This window comes from Homarus americanus, unplaced genomic scaffold (genome assembly GCF_018991925.1).
Source record: "Homarus americanus isolate GMGI-L3 unplaced genomic scaffold, GMGI_Hamer_2.0 scaffold36970, whole genome shotgun sequence".
NCBI lineage: Eukaryota > Metazoa > Arthropoda > Malacostraca > Decapoda > Nephropidae > Homarus > Homarus americanus.
Window position 1 is genome coordinate 3171387 of NW_024740094.1, and position 17871 is coordinate 3189257.

Sequence of the window (17871 nt, forward strand, 5' to 3'; positions counted from 1 at the left end):
ACACATTGTCAAGTGTCAAGGGAGTATTGACAAAAAGTGTACCTACCGTACAGTACATAAAGCCTTCCCTAGCAAACAGTGTCGTCAGGTAAACAAAATTAATTACAGGTTTTAGGTAGAGAGTTTATGAAGCGATAAGTAGATCACACCTGCATCAACGTAGAGTTAATTAAGGTAAAGTGTTGAACCTTTATCACTGGCCTTTTCGTCTTTATTATTAGATTTTCCTTTAATATAAATATTTTTTCTTGATTTTTATCGTTTTTATTAAATTTTATTCGTTTGTCTCTATTTTGTATTTTGTATTTGTTTTATTATTTGTGGAAAAAATATTGGAATAGTTTTTAGATCAAGTTTGAACCCGGGAATATGTTTTTAATTAATTTTTCTCGTAATTTGTATCAATTTGTCTAGCACTATTTTGTGATAATTCGTTTATGTCGAAATGGTCGGAAGGGATTTTTATTTGCGCGTGGAAAGTCGTGGTGGTGGTGTGTGTGTGTCATGTGTGTGTTAGTGTGTGTTGGGAGGTGGTGTGTGTGTGTTAGGAGGTTGTGGTGTGTGTGTGTTGGGGGAGGTTGTGGTGGTGTGTGTGTTGGGGGGGAGGTTGTGGTGGTGTGTGTTGGGGGGTTGTGGTGGTGTGTGGGGAGGTTGTGGTGGTGTGTGTGTTGGGGGGAGGTTGTGGTGGTGTGTGTTGGGGGAGGGTTAATGGTGTGTGTGTGTTGGGGGGAGGTTGTGGTGGTGTGTGTTGGGAGGTTGTGGTGGTGTGTGTTGGGGGGAGGTTGTGGTGTGTGTGTGTGTTGGGAGGTTGTGGTGGTGTGTGTTGGGGGTTGTGGTGGTGTGTGTGTTGGGGAGGTTGTGGTGGTGTGTGTGTTGGGGGAGGTTGTGGTGTGTGTGTGTTGGGGGTTGTGGTGGTGTGTGTTGGGGAGGTTGTGGTGTGGTGTGTGTTGGGAGGTTGTGGTGGTGTGTGTTGGGGGGGAGGTTGTGGTGGTGTGTTGGGGGAGGTTGTGGTGGTGTGTGTTGGGGGAGGTTGTGGTGGTGTGTGTTGGGGGGGGATAATTATTTCATCTAATACATTTTCCTTGCCTTTCCTTTCTCACCCTTTCCTTCTCACCCATTCCCTTTCTCCTCTTCCTCTCCTATTCTTTACTACTAATCTTCTGCCTTCTTTTATTACCCTGTATCCACGTCTCCTTCACATCTCTTCATTCGAGTTAATTTTCCTTTCCTCTCTCCTCTCTATTCCCTCCTTCCTTCCTCCACCCCGCGAGTCATGACCTACTCTCCTCCTGGTCCTCACAGGATCGGTGACGTGTGTGGCACTGATTGGCACTATTGTGAGGCTGAAGGTGGCTCACTTAACACTGTATTCCTGACACACCTTGAGGCGGACGGTCGTAACGAAGAACGGGCGGACGGGAGGAAAGAGAGAGAGAGAGAGAGATATCTTTTATATGATTATGTATTATGATCTATCACCTTCTCTCTTCAATTCTCCCTCTGTCCCTCCCTTCGCTCAACCCCCCAACTCTCCCTCCCTTAAACCCTTCAACTCTTCAACCTTCAACCCTTCAACTCTCGAACGTTCCCTGGACCCCCTCCCTCCCTCCCTCCCTCCACCTTCTTGGAACTGATTTACATGTGATGATGAGAGAAACACACATCTTCCATTCCCACGAGGACGACCAATTTCTCAAGATCAAACAAATGTTCCTCTGTAAGAGGCTGGAGTCAGCCGCCCAGTTGGCCCAAAATTGGTTCCTGTCGCAGTTCTGAGTCTTCTGATATCTGGGCCTTTTACGGGGACTGGTACTGTAGTAAAGGGTGTGATGCAACTCGGTGGTCAAGTGATAGTGTAGGTATAGTACACTTGGAGTCATTGGTTCAGTAATGTTTGGGAAATATGATAACACGAAGGTTGAGAGAACGAGGTTAAGTGTCAGTGTATGTGTATCAAGTGTCAGTGTATGTGTAGCAAGTGTCAGTGTATGTGTAGCAAGTGTCAGTGTATGTGTAGCAAGTGTCAGTGTATGTGTATCAAGTGTCAGTGTATGTGTAGCAAGTGTCGGTGTATGTGTAGCAAGTGTCAGTGTATGTGTAGCAAGTGTCAGTGTATGTGTAGCAAGTGTCAGTGTATGTGTAGCAAGTGTCAGTGTATGTGTATCAAGTGTCAGTATATGTGTATCAAGTGTCAGTGTATGTGTATCAAGTGTCAGTGTATGTGTAGCAAGTGTCAGTGTATGTGTAGCAAGTGTCAGTGTATGTGTAGCAAGTGTCAGTATATGTGTATCAAGTGTCAGTGTATGTGTAGCAAGTGTCAGTGTATGTGTAGCAAGTGTCAGTGTATGTGTATCAAGTGTCAGTATATGTGTATCAAGTGTCAGTGTACAGTATGTGTAGCAAGTGTCGGTGAATTTGTTAAATTGTGTAATAAATGTTCCCAGAGTAAAATAACCGAGTTTATATCGTAATATGTGAGATAAAATGTACGTAATTGTTAATGGAAACTGACAGTGATTACTAACCATTGCGTATCACTATTTTCACCATGTAAACTTGATGTTGGTCACTTCACTATTGTCTTGCCGCAAAACTGATCCAGTGACACCCTCCTGTTTACAGGTTAGGGGTTTTAGACAATCAAAAAGACCGAATGAAAAGTCTTGAGTCCTGGGCAAGGCAACTCTCCCTCCCCCCAGTCGTTGAAAAAGTCTGGCAACTCAGCAAAAGTCAGGAATAGACTGACTTTTGGTTCACCGGTTTGAGCTGAGCTTGATGGATGTTTTGAAGGACTCGTCATTCCTGCCGGTGATTGACATGTTGTTGTAACAGCTGTAAGTGACGCCTAGAGAAGATACCGAGTCTACTGTAGTTTAGGTGACCGAGGAACACGTCATCAAGTCTCAACGTTTCTATGAGACTCACTGCTGCAGCACATACAATGTTCTACTCAAGTTCTTTAGTGTTATTGTAGGTAGCATGGACAACATGTTACACAACAGTTTTGATGCAAAACCCAGAGGAAAATCGCTCGGCTTGTTTCACTAACTATGACATGTCAGCTTTGAGTTGTAACTTTTTAAAATATATTTCTAAACATTGTTGCTCAACTTACCATGAGTCTTCAGCGTGAAGCCTTTGACACTGTTCATGTCGCAGCTGCAATTAATATTTTTCTACTAAACATAATCAAGAAAATGTTGAAATCTCCCGTGAAAACATCACCACCACCGAGAACACGTGTTGGTTCTTTGTCTGGTCTAGACACGGTCAAACACGAGGCTGATGTGATGAACAAACAGGTCAAAATATACATTCACAACCTATAAGTGACCTGACCACTGACCTGCCCATGTCACTGTCTTCAAGTATCCTCGACACACCATCTGGTCCAAAAACACCGACGACTGAGATATTATATAAATACAGACAACTTGTACTTTGTAGATCATTTAGTTGATCTTTTGTCGTTGATGTTACAAGTGAAAGTCATGGGAGAGTATGTGTACCCGGGGTGAGTGTATGTGTACCCGGGGTGAGTGTATGTGTACCCGGGGTGAGTGTATGTGTACCCGGGGTGAGTGTATGTGTACCCGGGGTGAGTGTATGTGTACCCGGGGTGAGTGTATGTGTACCCGGGATGAGTGTATGTGTACCCGGGGTGAGTGTATGTGTACCCGGGGTGAGTGTATGTGTACCCGGGGTGAGTGTATGTGTAACAGTCTCAACACAGTTCTCGGGTTGGCTGCCTCTCAAACACACCTTGACTTGTGATAATGGATAATTGTCTCTCACCCCCAGCCATTATTCTCTCACCTCTCCTTTGTCTCTCCCTTCCCTTCATTCCTCTCACTTCATTTGCCTGTTCGTCATCCCCTGTCACCTCCCTCTCTCCTTCCCACTTGATGTCACTCTCCTCCCCCGCCTCTCTTCACTCACGTGTTTTTGCTTTGTCTGTGTGTGTGTGTGTGTGTGTGTGTGTGTGTGTGTGTCATTTCATTATCTCTCTCTCTCTCTCTTTCTTCATTCCCACACGCCTCCTTTCTTTCACTTTCCCTCCTTTCTCCCTCCTTTCATTCTTCTAACTTCCTTCTTTCACTTTCCCTTCTTTCTTTAACTCACCCTCCGTCCTTCCCTCTTTCAGTCTCACCATTAACTCTTCTACCTGTACACTTAAAATGAAGCTCAGGTTGGCTCCCCCCAGACCCTCACGCATTTACGAGTCAAAAGGCTGCTTGTCATCTTACGAACAGGAGGAAAATAAGGAGAGGGAGAGTAATAAGGATTAAAGAAAGAGGTGAGGGAGAGGGCGAAGAGAGAAAGAAGGATATAGGGGGCTGGGGGGGGGGGGAAATAAGGGTAAAAGAAAGAGGGAAGGATGAAGGGAGGAGAACGGTAAAGGTAGGGAGAATAGGAGGAGGACAGTGAGAGTAATCGGGATAAAAGAAAGAGGCGAGGAAGAAGGATAAATGTAGGAAGAAGAGGAGAGTAAAAGTAATGAGGGTAAAAGAAAGACGAGAGGGAGAAGGGTAAAGGTAGGAGGAGGAGAGGGAGAGTAATACTAATCCTAATTCATTAATATTCTGTAACTATTTTCTGTATCTTTTCAGAGGTCTTGCCGTGAGGTCACCTCGCTAATGTAAATAAGAGTCACCGTGAACAACAAGAAGAAAACGGAAGCAAAATCAGAAAACAGAAGATCAGTGAACTTAATGGGAGACTCAATTAGAAAACAAACACCTAAAGGACTAAATATAACACTGTAATCAGAGAGAACAGGAAGCAATAAAATAAAGGAAGTGGAAGAAATTTATTAGAAAACATCTCGGAATTATAGACGAAAATAAATTATTAGAACCCGTTTAAAAATCAGAATTTGCAGTGTGTTGTCCTTTAAAAGTACAGAATTTATGGTGTATAGATGACCAAAAGCCCTCTAGGATAAGTCTAACAACACACTGGCTTGTTATTGGTCTTGAGCACACACACACATGCGGTTTAATAACAAATCACAAAGTTCGCGGGAAAAAATCAGAATAGACTTCTGAGATTAAAAGGGTGTTGTGAACTCGCTGCTCTGAAAAAAAAAGAAAAGAAGACACTATATCTTTCATTAATCTCCTCATCTGGTGTGTATAGTTTTCTTACCGAGTTGTTATGATGTATAGAAAACGGGAATAAAATGATTCGTTCGTAAAGAATAATAAACTTTTGAGAGCAGTGAGTTTAACTTTACGTAGAACTAATGCAAAGCGGAATGTGGAATCTTAACAAGGATATAGACATATAAAACTGTGTGTTGAACATTTGAACTCGGAACTAAGCACAGGAAAAGAGAGCTCGGAATTAAAAAAACAAGGCATAAAGAAAATGATGTTTGGAATCTTTACTGGAGTTTAAGCACAATAAAAAAATGTGCTTATGTATATATGAGCTGATTCTTCTAGTGGTTAAGTTATTGTAAGATTAATCGTGTCAGTACTGTTTCAATGTCAAAATACTCAAGAAAACTATAAAACAACAATGTTTTCAATAAGAGAAGGAGTATATTATCATGTGTATTTATTATATACAACTGATATATTTGTCTGTGAACTTGATCAGAAATAGTTGAAGCTTGAAGATAATGATAATTTACAAGAGTTACTAAGTAATGTGAACATAAAAGTAACTTAACTGTTTATGATAATTCAACTGAATCACAAGAAGACAGGATTTTGACGCCAACTGGTCATTTTTCCATAAACTACGAAAAATAATTTGATACGACTATGGCGGAACATTCTTCTCACACCTCCACATAGGATAGTCTTGAGAAGCTCGCCACTTCCATCCTGTGTTTACATCTTGAGGTCAGTGGGTTGTCGATGCTCGATATTGGCGTCAAGTTGAGACCCAAGAGGATCCTTTCCATTTGTGTTGGAGGTCTGAGTAAAGACGTGTTGTTGCAAGAAAACAGTTGGAACATTTTTGTGGATTACCAAGGAACAAAACTGAATTTTATTATATTAATAATACAAAGTTTATAAGAATTTTCTAAGTAATAAGGATAAAAGGTTTTTGTGTGGTGAGGGAGAGACCAGCGTCGTGCAGGTAACCGAAGTGTTAATAGCGTTGGTGAAGGTGACTGTCTTATTTATGGTGACAACAACTTTATATATTTCATTGCGGATAAAGAAAATGGAGTATTTATATGAAAGGGAAAATAAGAGTTTTCATTGCTCGTAAAAAGGCAGGAAAATACAAAAAACGAGAACCAAATTAAGACAAAAGTTGAGAGTAAGAAATTGTTCAACTAACTTAACCAAAATGTAAGTTTGAAACATAATATAATACACCCGAACAATTATTACAAAGTGAAAACAGCGAGAACCACAAATTAATGAACTAACTAACCAGACCAGAATACCTACATTATTTATAGTGACTTAATAAATAAAAATACAACATGGAAAACTTGGAGAATAATTTCTTAATTTATCCACACGAGGCGGCAGATTTACAGTGACGGAGAAAAACGTTTGTATCGAGAGAGATAAAGGACACGCAGGTTGGACCAGCCAAGAAATATCAACACAATGCCTCCACTAATGAACCCAGAGAGCACAGGTGTGGGGGGCCGACTCGGGGCGACGGGGGAGAGCGGCACTACCCATCAGTATCTAGACGCCCTCCATAACGGCACCTTCCCTCCCCTGCAGCACGAGGACGACTATGACTACGACTTCAATGAGTCGCTGAGTACCTACTACTGGGACGAGTTGTTGCCGCCCCTCACCGTCTACGTGATGACTCTCATGCTGGGGGTACTTGGCAACAGCCTCATTATCTACACCATTGTGAGGTAGGTACTCCTATCAGCACCTTCCTCAGAGAGTTCTTGCTGGGGTACACACAACACCTTCAGATAGTTCCTGCTGGGGTACACACAACACCTTCAGATAGTTCCTGCTGGGGTACACACAACACCTTCAGATAGTTCCTGCTGGGGTACACACAACACCTTTCTCAGGCAGGTCATCTGGGTTAACTTGCCGTAAATCGTATACATTTTGTTACATAAATCTAGTAATACAAGTCGTACACATTGAAGTATAAAGTAATACAACTAAAATACAGAATCATTTAATTGGTGATATTTTAGGCATTGTAGTATTGTAATTTGGGTGAGGTAATGGGGGGGGTTGAAGGATGGTGTAGGAGTAATAAGGGTGAGGGAGTGAAGGATGGTGTAGGAGTAATAAGGGTGAGGGAGTGAAGGATGGTGTAGGAGTAATAAGGGTGAGGGAGTGAAGGATGGTGTAGGAGTAATAAGGGTGAGGGAGTGAAGGATGGTGTAGGAGTATTAAGGGTGAGGGAGTGAAGGATGGTGTAGGAGTAATAAGGGTGAGGGAGTGAAGGATGGTGTAGGAGTATTAAGGGTAATGGAGTGAAGGATGGTGTAGGAGGCACCAGGTGTCATCCTATTAAAACTTGTGTCTGACGTTAAGTGATTTTCTTAAGGCTGACAGCGTCCTCATTAGTCAACAACCACTCAAGCTTCTGAACACAGCCGCTCGTAAGGAGATTCTAGGCGGGTTAACTTGAAACCGACGTCGTGACTACGTTTTCGAACAGTTTCCCAAACTTTAAACTGAAGACACTTTTACACACATACGGACACAACCAACTCTATTTGCATCAATTTTTAGGGTTAGTTTAATAGTCGTATTTTCAGCCATTCATAACAAACGTTGTTATAGTGGTTGTAATAGCCACACGTTTAAGGACAATAGGAAATAACGTTAAACCGAAGTCAAAATAACACAACCACAGATCAAGAGATATTTATTGAAAAAAAAAATAGTGTGATCTGTGTACACGAACATCTCCATCGATTTATATACGACAAAAAAATATAAACTGAAATCACAGCCGATCTCGTGACCTGTTCAGCAATCTTGTTGGATGACAGATAGACAGACGGAGGTAGTGTAGACAGATGGTGGCAGTGTAGATAGACGGTGGCAGTGTAGACTGTCAGGTGTGGCGGTACTGTCATGTTTGAAGAAGTCATTATACCACCGTGTGTGTCAGCGTGTTGAGGAGGGACGCCTGGTGGTCTGTGTGGTCTGGGATTGAAAACGTCATAGGTTACGGACCAATCAGCGCACATCAGATTCTTCTTGACCAATCAACGCACATCACAGATTATTATAGACCAATCAACGTACGTCATAGGTTATTGACCAATCAGACCGCACCATAGTCTCGTAGACGGGAATTTTGATAGTTCTCAGCCCCGTCCGCCCCCTCACCGACTCCCTCAATATGGCGCCCAATAAGTGTCAAGACTTGATCTAGGAGAACGAAGGAAAGGATTATGAATGGAGAGGAGGGTGAGGGAGGGAGAGGGGAAGGTATGAAAGGAGAGGAAAGAGGGTAGAAGGAAAGGCATTGGAATGGATGAGAGAAGAGGGGGAGAGATGGGAGGGAGAGGAGGTGAGAAGAAAAAGAGGGAAGGCATAGAATGGAGGAAAACTGGTGGTAAGGTAGGTGAAAGTCTCTCTCTCTCTCTCTCTCGTTTATTTATCAGTTAATTTTGGACCTCATGTCGCTCGGCAAGTCAATTTAGTCCGTCTTTTTAACTGTAATGGAAGATAATAGTGTGTGTGTGTGTGTGTGTGTGTGTGTACATGTTCAACTTTACCAACATGACTTCTCAGTTATTAAGATAATTAATCAAACTTGGTGTGTGGGTAAAACAAAACCTCAGGCCACCACCCTCACCTCTCTCCTCCCTCACCACCCTCACCTCTCTCCTCCCTCACCACCCTCACCTCTCTCCTCCCTCACCACCCTCACTTCTCTCCCTCACCACCCTCACCTCTCTCCTCCCTCACCACCCTCACCTCTCTCCTCCCTCACCACCCTCACCTCTCTCCTCCCTCACCACCCTCACCTCTCTCTCCTCTCTCACGCATACTGTATCTAGCCGCGTTCAGTCAACTCGGAGCGCGCTTTTCCCTGGGCGGGTGAATATGGCCCTGACCAATCCTTAGTCTTGTTTCTCTTCACAAATTGACTTCCTAAACAAACCTGAATTGGGAACGACATTCAGTAACGTGGTCAAAAGAGCAATATCCTCGTCCATAACATTTTAACTAAAAAAAATGTACCAAATATGGAATGAAATGAGATGTTGACGGACAGTAATTGCCGAGGAAAAAAAAGCTATTTCAAATGAGCCTTTAATATGAAAACATGAGATTCGTTTGTTACCCTGATGAAGTTTAGTACTAGCTGGAATTAATAGGAAATAATGAGCACTTGTATTAAGACGAATATTGCTCATTTACATAATATTTCCCTTGGTGTATTAAACAGCATGAGCAGTAAGTTGTTTGAGGGTCGTTTGTATTCACCAGCACGCAGGGAAAACTGTACATTCTTGTGGGCGGTGAAATTGTGTAAGTCATATCCTCGTCTGTCATCATTTTCTTTAATTAATGCGGATAATGATGCGTTCTGAACTGTTGTGAAAATTTGTGGCAAGTTAAAAGTTATGGTTGATATATCCTTCTTTTCCTAGTGTGTGTGTGTGTGTGTGTGTGTGTGTGTGTGTATGTGTGTGTGTGTGTGTGTGTGTGTGTGTGTGTGTGTGTGTGTGTATGTACAGGACTGCAACAAGTCCCACCACCCTGGCAGTCTTCAACTATCGGTAAAACATCAAAGGGTTGAAATTCTTGCTTCTCTCAGTATTGGAGAAACATAGTGTTACACAGACACACACACACACACCTACACCTGACCCCGTTTACTAACAGTTAAAATAACAATAAACATTACACGTGTACAGTAAGTGACACTAACATTTGTCCTGAATGGCCTTGTGTTGTCTTACTCTAATTAAAACTTAATTTTTTATGAGTTTCTGTTTTAACTGTGAAAGTAAATTCTGAATGAGACTTCAGTACCCTGTAAATGATGCAGTAAAAACACGCCTAACTGGATGACGTATCCTTCAAAAATGGCATCAAAATTGTACTGTGACTCGAGTATTATGAGTAGATATGTTTAGTGTGTACCAGATAGATATTAGGTTAAAGATTTTTTAGAAATTACGCTGCATAAGTGAAGGTATCTAGTTAAAGTAGAGTCTCCGTGTAACTTTGCATCTTCATTTACGAGAAATAATCACCTTACGAGCCTTAGTGAATGCGGCGCCAAACTTTAGAGGGGGGGTCACAAAGGCATTCCTATTGGTCCATAAATTGTGGCTAAATGACGGGTAACAACACCAGGCAATTGGGTGGGACATGTTGGCGAGATGTGGTGGTGTTCATGGGTGTGGGTGGGTGGGTGGAGTTATATGTGCGTGTGTGTGTGTTGGAAGTGTTTGAAAGAATGGGTGGAGTTTTATATATATATATATATATATATATATATATATATATATATATATATATATATATATATATATATATATATATATATATATATATATATGTGTGTATGTGTGGGTTATGTACAGTATTTCAAAGTATTTGTCCACACAGTGAAACATTACGAGACCACGGATTATAGATATTGATTGGGACATGCATTTACTTTTGTATATAGTTTAACATAAGTAATGCAATGTGTATGTATTTCGGCGTAATTAATATGATGTTCGGTTATCAAATGTAGCAGAATCATTATGCCACAGAGCCACACACACCAACCACCCCGGGACATATGAGTTGCATGTAGCATTTCGGAAGTCATCGGACCCATCCTGGCAGATACTTTTTTGAGATACTGTACAGGTATATCATGGTAGTACACTCCTCTAACGTAACAGTATATCATGGTGTGTCCGTCTTGCAGGTACAGCGGCATGAAGAGCACCACCAATGTGTTCCTCGCTTCCCTCGCCTCTGCAGACCTCCTCCTCATTCTCATCTGCGTCCCTATCAAGGTAGGTGTTAATATACTTTTTGTATATCCTCTATATATATTCCGTGTATACCTCAGTGTGTGTGTGTATACCCGCCAATGTAGGTGGTAATACACTTCCTGTCTATCATGTGTATACCTATAATAAAGCGACTTATAGGGGATGGGTGGGTGCCAGAGACTTTACCTCAACATAACATTCCCAGATATATTGGAAACATAAGAAATAACACTTTTTTGTGGCTGTGTGGTCTTACCTGTTATTAGTGAGAGAAGGTATTGCCGGTCATATCCTTCAAGATCTGAGTAAGGTTCCCTCTTGAGATGATGGACGCAATAGTTAAGTAGCTGTCTTCAGGCTGTCAATGTTCATCTGCTGGAGCCTTGGTGGTGAGAGCTGGAGATGGGGGAGTAGCGAGGCAGTGGGAGTGTGTGTGTAAGAGAGAGAGAGAGAGAGAGATTATTATTGAGGTACAGGATCCCCTTAGCGTCAGGAAAGAGAATATTGGTCCTTCCTGGTAAATTGGGGCAGCTCTCATAACTACACTGACATCGTCTTCTCTACCGCCCCATGTTTTTTACGGCTCATTTGGCTTTTGGCCGAGACGAGAGTTACACACACACACACACACACACCGCCACAGGATTTTTAAAGACCCCTACATCAATTTTCCCCTTAATTAGAGATGGATCCTCAAAATATCTTACACTGTAGTGATTTATCTCGTAAATATGCGTGTTTAAGTTAGGTTTGGTTAGGTTAGCCATACAGACAGACACAGAGACGCTCATTAACGGTAATCAATAACCACGTGTGTGTGATGACCACTAACTACCGTGACACCTGACCTAAAATATTACTTGTCGGTGTACAGGGCCCAAGAAGACCAATAACTTACACAGGTCACCAAATGTAAGCCACTCTGATGACAGTCCGGGAACAGAGTGACTTTTTAGAGTTTGTTCGACGATATTAACTTGACTGGTGTCTGATAGGTGACTGGTGTAATGGTCCCCAGTTCTGACAGGTCTCCAACCAACCGTGATCTAAAAATTCAAACTGGATCCCAGTCCTAATTGGCCCCAATGCTTACTGACTTCCTCCAATAATTTTCGGGTACAATCCTCAAAGGCCGCACACCTGATGTTGCCCAGTTCTCATTGGCCATCGTCGTAATGGGCCATAACCCCAATAATTAAATAAAGCACATGTGGTCTTGGCTCTGAGGCGCTCACTGACCTACGTCACGTATTTACTGATTGCACTGATTATAATCGAAACAGTTTAGTGACTGTAACTGGTGTTGGTGATAGTGACTGTAACTGGTGTTGCTCATCGTGACAGAAGATGTTATTCAGATTTTTACTTGACAGTCTATAAAGTCGATGCCACTTGTGTTAAAATGATAAATATTGAAAAAAAATCAATATTTTAAAACCTTTCAAGATACAAATTAATACATAAAGACATGATAGAATACATGATAGATATACAGGTAACATTATACATGAAAGCTTTAAAAAAAATCATCTCGCGTAGGTAAGGTAATGTGACAGGTGTAAACAAACTTTTCAGAATTTTCCCCCCACCCGCCAATACCTGTCACCACCCTGTTATCTGTCATTATCCCGCCTCACAATATGTACGTCCGTGGGCTAATATATTTTTTGGCTTTCATTTTCAGCTTCAACCTCCCTTATCCCCCTCCACCAACCCCCTTACCCCTTTCCCCCTCCTTCACCATCCCCTTACCCCCTCCCCACCATCTTCACCATCCCTTACCCCCCCCACCACCCCCTTACCCCCACCCCACCACCCTTTTACCCCTTTCCCCCCGCCTCCACCACCCCCTCACCACTTACCCCTCTCCTTCACTACACCCCTTACCCCTTCCCTCCATCCTCCACTCTGTCCCATGATGCTGTTGCGACCAAACAAAGGGTGATGGAAAGCCACAGTTCTCGCCCTATACTGACCAACCCAGAGGTGTCCCACCCATTGTTTATCTCTCACTGACGAATTTGAGCCTCACGGTACAATGCTAACTCTCGCCCCCTTCAGCCTGATAACCTAACCTAAACGACATAACAGAGAGGCGGGTATATAATGCACACCTTCGCTCCTTTCCACCTCCTCTTTCCTCCTGCTCTTGCTCCTCCTCTTCCTTCTCGTCCTCATTCTTCTCTCCCTCTTTCTTCCTCCTTCACCTTCTCCCCAGAAGAAAATTTTTGCTGGATAAAATTTCCTTAAAATGACATGACTTGTTGTGCCACATAAAAGCCTAACTGCTGGCGAGGTTAAGAGTCAGGTGGGCCACGGTCTATATTACTTCAGTCTTGTATGAGGAGTTCAAAGCTAGCACCTATGTGTGTGTGTGTGTGTGTGTACGCCGAAACATAAGTGCCACGCCACGTTTTAATCTCTGAACTAAAACAAACACAAAAAACACCATCACTTAGGTCAGTTGTGGCGGTAAGGGGTGAGGCGATGATTAGCATTGTGCCTGAGTAATGCTCCCTTAACAGGTAACGTGAGACCAATAAATAGTTAATTGTTTTGATATACGCGGGTTTTAAGCTCTCTCTCTCTCTCTCTCTCTCTCTCTCTCTCGTTTAAGAAAGTGATGGCCACGTTAAAATGGCTTCCTGACAAATCAAAACGAAAATAGAGCCATTTAAGAGGGCCCTGTAGAACTGAGATAAAATACGGTGACTTTCTCATTCTCTCAGACGTAATAAAACCTGAATAATAGAGATAATTTTAATACTAGAAAGAGTGAAGCAGAGAGAATAAAAACTTGAAAAAATAATAATAATTGGAGTTTTGAAATAGAAAATATACTTCAGGGTCGCATTATATATTTCATCAGGTCACGATACGTTTCATAACCCAGAAGAAAGGGGAAAAAATTCTATGAAGTATTATGTTATCTTATTTCCATATAGTCTTGACGCTTTACACAACCCGGAACCAATACTTTTCATCCAGTAATATATTTCGCTCTCCTCCCTTTAACTTTAACCAACCCGGAAATAAATGTACCTGCACTATCAAATTCACGATGTGTTGTTACTATCGCGTCCTGATGCCGTCCACCAACCCTGATATAATGCCATTTATATCAGGGTCGTATGTTAGTGCCCGGTTGTAAACTGGTGCTTATATGCAGGTCGAGTAATAGATATACCTGTGTGTGTGTGTGTTTTGGCAGAAGGTTTCGGTAATATTTAGATTGAAAACTTGGATAAGAAATACAACAGTGAAAGCACAGGAGTTGTAGGTCCTGGATACACACAGACATCCAAGACAATGAAAGTTATGGTCAGTTATATAGAAAGCTGTGAGAGAAAGGATTAGCACAGTGAAAGTTTTGATGATGGGAGTTGAAATTGATGAAAACGAGAATAGAAAGCAGTTTTGTGGATAAAGTTGGAGCGTGATAAACGACTTGTGGTGAGGGATATTGAGATTTATGGAGGAAGATTGGAGAAAGCTGGAATAGAAAGCACGGGTGTAATGAAAGTTGTGAGTGAAGAAAGTTACGGAAAGTTGGGAGTTGGTGGTGAGTGTGGAGGAAAGTCTGTGTGTGTGTCGACGAACAGCGAGAAACGATCAATAAAACAACATACTCTTAATTTAGGACAACGACGACAACACTAAAAATTCTCTGCTTGGAAACTTTCATGTTGCCGCCCATACAACTGTTGACCCGTGGAGTCTGGTGATGAGGCTGCACTCTGGAAGCCTCGGCCCCCAAACTGTATTTTTCCTCACTGCGTCACAGGACGAATTATATTTTTAAACCTTCATATCAGAAAAAATAGAAAAATCCTCTTTGTATACACACACACACACACACACACACACATGGATACATACACATGGATACATACGCAGTAACACACACACACACACACACACACATGGATACATACACATGGATACATACGCAGTAACACACACACACACACAAGCTCATTTATATATCTAATATCAAAATTGCCTCGGGTGTTTTGTCCACATCACATTATTTACATTTTTAGTACTGTTTACCCAGGTGAGTAAACAAGCAAACACACACACACACACACACACACACACACACACACACACACACTGTTGACAGCTTTGTGCTTGTTGTGTTTTATGTTTTTTTTAGGAGTCAATATTTGTTTTTTTTTCAACCCTTGTGTGTGTTTATTTTTCTTTCTATTTTAATGTTTCTTTTATTTGTGTTTTTCTCAATGTACAAGAGGGAGTCAGTCAGTCTGTCTGTCTGTATTGTAGAATCTCCTCTTTGGACCTTGAAGCTTGTTATATACAGTAGAGGTCTGCCGGGTTCCTGTAGGTTTTTTCAACATACATTGCAAAGCTTGGACACTTGATCTTGATGTTGTGCAGTGTAGCCTTGCGGTTGATTATGTTGAATACGTTGGAAGCATCAACCAGGAGTACTGCCTCACAATCGTGTTGCTCAAATACATTTCTCATGGCGTGAATGAAGCTTCACCCCCAACCTGGTGGCCAGCACACACTTGCAGGTTCCCTACAGCTACCCTCATATCATCAACGACCACATCCATTATGCATTTTCCAGTGATCCGTCTCAGCACTTCCCCACCCTATAGGCCTACATCCTGGGCTTTTATTCAGGGGGACGAGGCGGCAGGCCATCAGAGACTACTACTACTACTACTTTGTTGTCACTCGGAATCGAGTATGGCGATCATCCAGCTATGATACAATGATATGAATTATGAAGGATATCGTCACCTTCGTTGGTGAGCTCTGAGGTGACTCGAGAGGCCGATACGGGACCGGCAGGGTCGTCCACAGATGTTACACGTGTGGAGGGCTGCATCTAGTGCGGGAGGGGCGGCGGCAGCGTCTTTCCGGCGTTGGCACTTGTCTGCCTCGGTATGCAGTCGGGCTAATTCGAAAATATTGACATCTTCTCGTGTGATGCTCACCCCAAGCTTTACGGTATGGAGTGATCGTCTCCCAGGTGAAAGGGTCGATTTGCCATCTTTTCAGGTTTTTATTAAGACTATCTTTATACCTTATCCATTGCCTGCCAGCATTACATTTACCATTGGTTAGGTGACTGTACAGTATAGTACATGCTTTGGCAGTCTACTGTCGTCCATGCCGGTAACATGGCCAGATCCAACGTAGTTGTTCATGGATAATGGTAGTCTTGTGTCAGCGAGAATTATGGCATGTGTTTTCTTGTTTTCCCAGCGAACTCTGAGGATGGAATGTAGACTACGTTGGTGAAAGTTTTCAAGTGCCTTGAGGTGCCTCCAGTATGTGACCCATGTCTCGCTGCCATATAACAGGGTGAGGAGAACCACTGCTCGATATACATGTAACTTTGTAGATAATTTCAGCTCCCTATACAACTGAAGACACGGGTACAGGGTCTGCCAAAGGCTTGGGATGCACATCTGATCCGATGTTGAATCTCTTCATCGATGTCCGGTGTGGTGGACACATGGGAGCCGAGATACTGAAAGTGGGTAACATTAGAGAGGGCAGAATCGTTAAGCTGGATGGATGGTGGTGTGGCTGAACCAGGGGCAGGCTGAAAGAAACTGAGTCTTACGTACATTCACCTCAAGCCGGAAGTGTGTATACATATCTACGTAGGTGTTCAGGGTCTCCTATAGGTCGCGTTCAGTGTGGGCGACGAGGGTGAGGTCGTCTACACACACACACACACACACACACAGTCCCCGGCCCCCAAATGGAATTTTTTTAAACACACTGCCGTAGCCTGGCACTGTGTGTGTGTGTGTGTGTGTGTGTGTGTGTGTGTGTGTGTGTGTGTGTGTGTGTGTGTGTGTGTGTGTGTGTGTGTGTGTGTGTTGTACCGTCACTGAGAGCTGACTGCTCTGTTGGGGGGAATATTGTGAGGCTTTCACTTGCAGAACTATACATGTTTGAGTCTACCATATACAGATCTTAGTATACATGTGTAAGTCTATATATACCTTTGTATATACGTGTTAGTGCATAGAGGCATCGCGATTGTTCTTGTACATAATAGAAAAGAGAAACAGTTATATATTTGTGTTGATATAAATAGTTTAGATGTTAAAATATACTGTACTACAAAACGCCGCTGTAACCGACCAGCTATACAGTATACATAATTTATTATTTATTCTTAACGTGATCCCTTTAACGGTTGGTAATGATACGACCAAATGTTTTCTCTCAAAATCGAAGCTGATTAAAGAAAGTGTCGTGGGGCTGATATTTATAGTGGTTCATTAATAAACGACAAAGACAATATGGCATTTACAAACTGGACTCAGGCGGAACAGTTACCTCCGGGCGTCGTGATATTGTGCCCGGGTCACTTAGACGAGAAGCTGAGATGTTAAATGTTTGTGCAGCTGAGGACGACGCGAGCCTCAGAGAGAGTGCAGTGGGAGGACAGACTTACAGTAGAGCTGGAGTGGAAAACAGTTCCTATTAGGTAAGACAATCCGGAGAAGTGAACAAATTAAGAAGGAAGAAATAAAGTCTGAACAAGTAAGGAGAGACGACGAAATTTGTAGGAAGAAATGAAGGAAAAGGATAAAAAAGTCTTAAAAAATATAGAGCATCATAATGAAACATGAAGAACGTACGGAAGAAGTTGTTAAGAAAGAAAGAAGACAATTGAAGAAAGAAGTGGGAAAATTTGAAGAGAAGACAAGAAATTTAGATGAAGGTTGTCCAGTTGGTACTAAATATTAGACAGTTTGGCACTAATTACCCTACCTTACCCCAATAAGCCTTCAATGACCCCTGCTAGGCCTAATGCTTAAATTTGGTACGATTGAACCAGGACCTCTTAGGACTGGGGCAGGTTTGACCCCAGACCGACCTTTTACCCAGCAGTTGCAGGTTTTCACGAGTATCCCAAAGGAAGGTGAATTTTTTAGCGTTTAAAGCTGATA

The 17871-nt window shown here is 42.4% G+C and overlaps 1 protein-coding gene across 1 annotated transcript in view; it reads left to right on the forward strand.

The window, feature by feature from the left end:
- The window catches only part of LOC121875156 (gastrin/cholecystokinin type B receptor-like), a 58314-nt gene that overhangs the window by 15069 nt on the left and 25374 nt on the right, over nt 1–17871 (forward strand). The window contains exons 2-3 of the mRNA XM_042379588.1: nt 4611–6844; nt 10852–10942. Of these exons, the coding sequence (XP_042235522.1) occupies nt 6579–6844; nt 10852–10942 (357 nt within the window). The 5' untranslated portion in view covers nt 4611–6578. The remainder of the gene's footprint in view (nt 1–4610; nt 6845–10851; nt 10943–17871) is intronic.